The 3667-nt window shown below is 46.0% G+C and overlaps 1 protein-coding gene across 3 annotated transcripts; it reads left to right on the top strand.

Annotated features, from left to right (window-relative positions):
* Positions 1-596: 596 nt before the first annotated feature.
* LOC123948429 (endogenous retrovirus group K member 13-1 Env polyprotein-like) lies at positions 597-3455 on the top strand. Of its 3 annotated transcripts, XM_046015533.1 has the most exons (3): positions 597-681; positions 1308-1490; positions 1983-3455. In XM_046015533.1, exon 3 carries the CDS (start codon positions 2377-2379, stop codon positions 3382-3384), a length of 1008 nt encoding a protein of 335 aa, XP_045871489.1. In that variant the 5' UTR covers positions 597-681; positions 1308-1490; positions 1983-2376; the 3' UTR covers positions 3385-3455. The 3 variants fall into 3 exon arrangements, with proteins under 3 accessions (XP_045871489.1, XP_045871497.1, XP_045871480.1); XM_046015541.1 differs by lacking the exon at positions 597-681 and having other exon boundaries at positions 716-1490; XM_046015524.1 differs by lacking the exon at positions 597-681 and having other exon boundaries at positions 719-1490.
* The last annotated feature ends 212 nt before the right edge of the window (positions 3456-3667 follow it).

Raw genomic sequence — 3667 nt, 5'->3', positions numbered from 1 at the left:
ACTAGATGTTGACATGTGTTAGGCAGAACTACTTATTATGAAATACAGAGAATCAGAATGTAACGGCTCCTAGAATTACTTTTAATCCCAAGATTTCAGTTCATTCATTCTGCAATGCATTTAGGTCAGCGGGAGATACTTACATATTACTGAAGAGTGAGGGAGAAGTGTTAGGATATCTGTTGTGAGCAGCTCTCCTAGAGCGAGTTGAGCAGGTGGTAGCAAAGGCTCCCTGGTCCTCGGTCGGAGGGCACTCATGGCTAATCCCCTGGGCTCGTTAAGGCCCTGTTGTTTGCCTTAAGATTATTCTCCCATGTTCTGCTGTCATTCCGAAAGCGGACCTTGTGGTCTACCCTGCAGCTGCATTTTCTATAATTATGACTGACACGTCCTGTACATGAGACATGTCTCATCTTTGTGCAAAAATGCTGTGGTAATCACTTATGAAACAGAAATATGCTATGGTAATCACTTATGAAACAGATTATAAGAGTATGTGCTTAATAAAGAACTTTGTCACTTGTGTCAATCGGCCTGGTGTCCCTCGCGTGTTCTTCGCATTCCCTTTCCCCCGGGACTCTCCCTCTTTCTCCCCTTTTCCCCTTGCTGTTTGTCGTGCGGGCACGACAAGTGGCGCCCAACGTGGGGCCTCTCGGGAACGAGGTGTTGCTTTCGATTCAGGTAAGGGAACCCGGTTGGTCCGGGTCGCCGCGAGTAAAATGGGACTTTCGCAATCAGCGGAGTCCACCTATTTCATTCAAACTTTGCAGACTCTCCTCAGAGAAAGGGGGTCAAAAATCTCCAAAAAGGAACTTGAGGGACTTTTTAAAGTGATACATGATTTTTGTCCCTGGTTCCCTAAGGAAGGGAATATAGACCTTAAACATTGGCGCCGCGTCAGACAGGAGATTAAGAACCAAATTTTTGCTAGGGGTGCTGACGCGGTGCCCCCTCGGACCATGACTACCTGGTCCACCATTCGTGATTTGTTGGACCCTTCTCATAGTATAGTCTTAGTTTCTCCAAAACCTGGCTCGCCTGCGGGCAGTTTAGCCCCTACTCAGGCGGATGAATATTTATCTGAAGAGCCTGATTATATAGAACTGACTCCCCCCTTATATCGGGGGTCCCCTATGTCAATATCTTCTGACTCTTCTCGATCAGGGTCCCATTTAGGGCATCCTACAGATGATTTTCCTCCCCCTCCTCCAAATGTTCTATCAGGAGGGGATGAGTTTGGGGATGATGATGTGTATCTAGATGATGATAATAATAATGACATTTTTAACCTTTCCTCGTCTCCTCAGCCCTTACGTTCCTTTTTGGATAAGGGAGAGGACGACCTTGGTAATATTCCCTTGGAAGGATTAACCTTTTCCCCTCCTAAAAGGACACCTCCCACATCAGATCCCGAACATAATGCCCAATGGAAGAAACAACGTTTCAAATTGCCCCCTCCTAGTAGGCCACCCTTGCCTGCTCCCCGAAAGGTATGTCCAGTTATTCGTTCTGCTCAGGACGAACAAGCTCTGACCTTTTCTGCCATAGGTGTCACTCCCTTGCAACGTGCCTTATACGGTCTCCCCCCCAGTCCATGTTATCTTGGGGCCAAATTAAGGCCATGTCAACAAAGGCAGTACTCCTTTTAAAGGAACAGAATCAACCATGCACCCCTTCTATGCTCTTTCTGGCTTTTATAGCGTTGATTACCGCAAACACAGAAGCTGCCCCTTATTGGGCTTATCTCCCTGATCCCCCTCTTGTTCAACCTGTTACCTGGAATGATCCCACACCTCGAGTGAATACTAATTTCACTTGGGGATTTGGAGGCCTTAATGATTATAATGTTGGAGAGACGGTGGCTCGCCCTTTTGATTGGCAAGCTCGAGCCACCACCCCCCCATTTGCTTCCAGTTCTTTACCGATGATAACCCCACTTACGGATATGTATCCACTGCTAAATATTCTTGAGCTTTATTTAGGGATCCTGGCACTACTGGGTACGTCCCCCACACGCCGAAGGGACCTACCACGCCCTAGAGTATTCTCGAAGTTGTGCCCACGACCCCAGTCATCACTCAGAAATTCGGAATGCATCCCCTAGGACGTCCCCCTTGTGCAACTACCTATGCCTGGAAGAGATCCGACAGTTTGTGGACTGAGTGTGTCCAGGAGGAACCGTTGCTCCTTGCTCCCACTGGCATCGACTTTCCTCTTACAGACTGGTCAAAAAGGAAGGAAGAAGAATTAAACATCCCCCATGTTCCTTTGCGTCCGACTGGACCTCGAGAAGTAAATTTTGGTCAGCTCCCTGGGTCTATGCTGTCCACCCCCCAGGGTATGTTTCATCCTGAACTTTAAAAACTCGTCGCTGCCATGGGGCCCATGCAAAACCAAGATCTTGTATCGGGCCAACTAACACTACGTGCTTGTGTCCCGCGTCCATTTCTGCTAGTCGTGGGGGTAAGGGTTGTTGCATCCGTGAGGGTTAATGGTACAATCATGTATGATATCCATTGTCCTAGGTGCAGACTAACCAATTGTATCCCTATAGATGCTATGAGTTGGCCCCAATCCCCTGTACATGTGTTTTTGGTGATGCAACCACCTTTTGTTCTTCTCCCTGTTGAAATCGAAGGCCCCTGGTATGCTAATTATGGCTATCAATTCGCTGTTGAATTAGAAAACCATTTGCGTAGACCTAAGAGATTTATTAGGCTTGCTATAGCTGGTGTTACTGCTCTGATATCTCTAATTGCCTCAGCCACAGTTTCTACTGTGGCCCTCAGTAATACCATCCATACTGCTACCCATGTTAATCAGCTGTCCAAAAATGTTTCAGCCGCTCTACATATACAACAAAATATAGACCAAAAAATCTTAGCCCGCTTAGATGGTCTAGAGGAAGCAGTGGAGTTCTTAGGTTCGCAACTATCAATATTAAAAACACAAATGTCTTTAATATGTCATGGTGCATTTCAACATATTTGTGTCACACCGTTACCTGCGACAAATTATTCTTGGCCCAAAATCCAAAATCATCTTAAAGGCATATGGCATGATGCAAATGTTAGCCTTGACCTTCTCGAACTCCAAAAGAGTATATCTGCCATTGGGCATGCCCACCTTGACATTGCTAACCCCTCTGACCTTGCTCGTTCTATATTGCATACTATGCAGGGTTTTAACCCAGGTAACATGCTGCAACATACCTTTTGGTATCTTCTGGGACTAATAATCTTGCTAGGAATTTTATTTGCTATATGGTGTTGTTTCTACAATGTATGGAAACATTTCTTGCAACGTGTTAATGCCCACCTACATTTTTGGCAATTAAAACAAAAAGGGGGAGATGTTGTGAGCAGCTCTCCTAGAGCGAGTTGAGCAGGTGGTAGCAAAGGCTCCCTGGTCCTCGGTCGGAGGGCACTCATGGCTAATCCCCTGGGCTCGTTAAGGCCCTGTTGTTTGTCTTAAGATTATTCTCCCATGTTCTGCTGTCATTCCGAAAGCGGACCTTGTGGTCTACCCTGCAGCTGCATTTTCTATAATTATGACTGACACATCCTGTACATGAGACATGTCTCATCTTTGCGCAAAAATGCTGTGGTAATCACTTATGAAACAGAAATATGCTATGGTAATCACTTATGAAACAGATTATAAGAGT

Source organism: Meles meles, chromosome 1, assembly GCF_922984935.1.
Source record: "Meles meles chromosome 1, mMelMel3.1 paternal haplotype, whole genome shotgun sequence".
NCBI classification, from domain to species: domain Eukaryota; kingdom Metazoa; phylum Chordata; class Mammalia; order Carnivora; family Mustelidae; genus Meles; species Meles meles.
The sequence above is the reverse complement of the archived record's forward strand: the minus strand, read 5'-3'. Positions and strand labels throughout refer to the sequence as shown.

What these genes read in the sequence shown, in the direction of transcription:
- LOC123948429 (XM_046015533.1), top strand. Translation starts at nt 2,377, where the DNA reads ATGGGGCCCATGCAAAACCAAGATCTTGTATCGGGCCAACTAACACTA.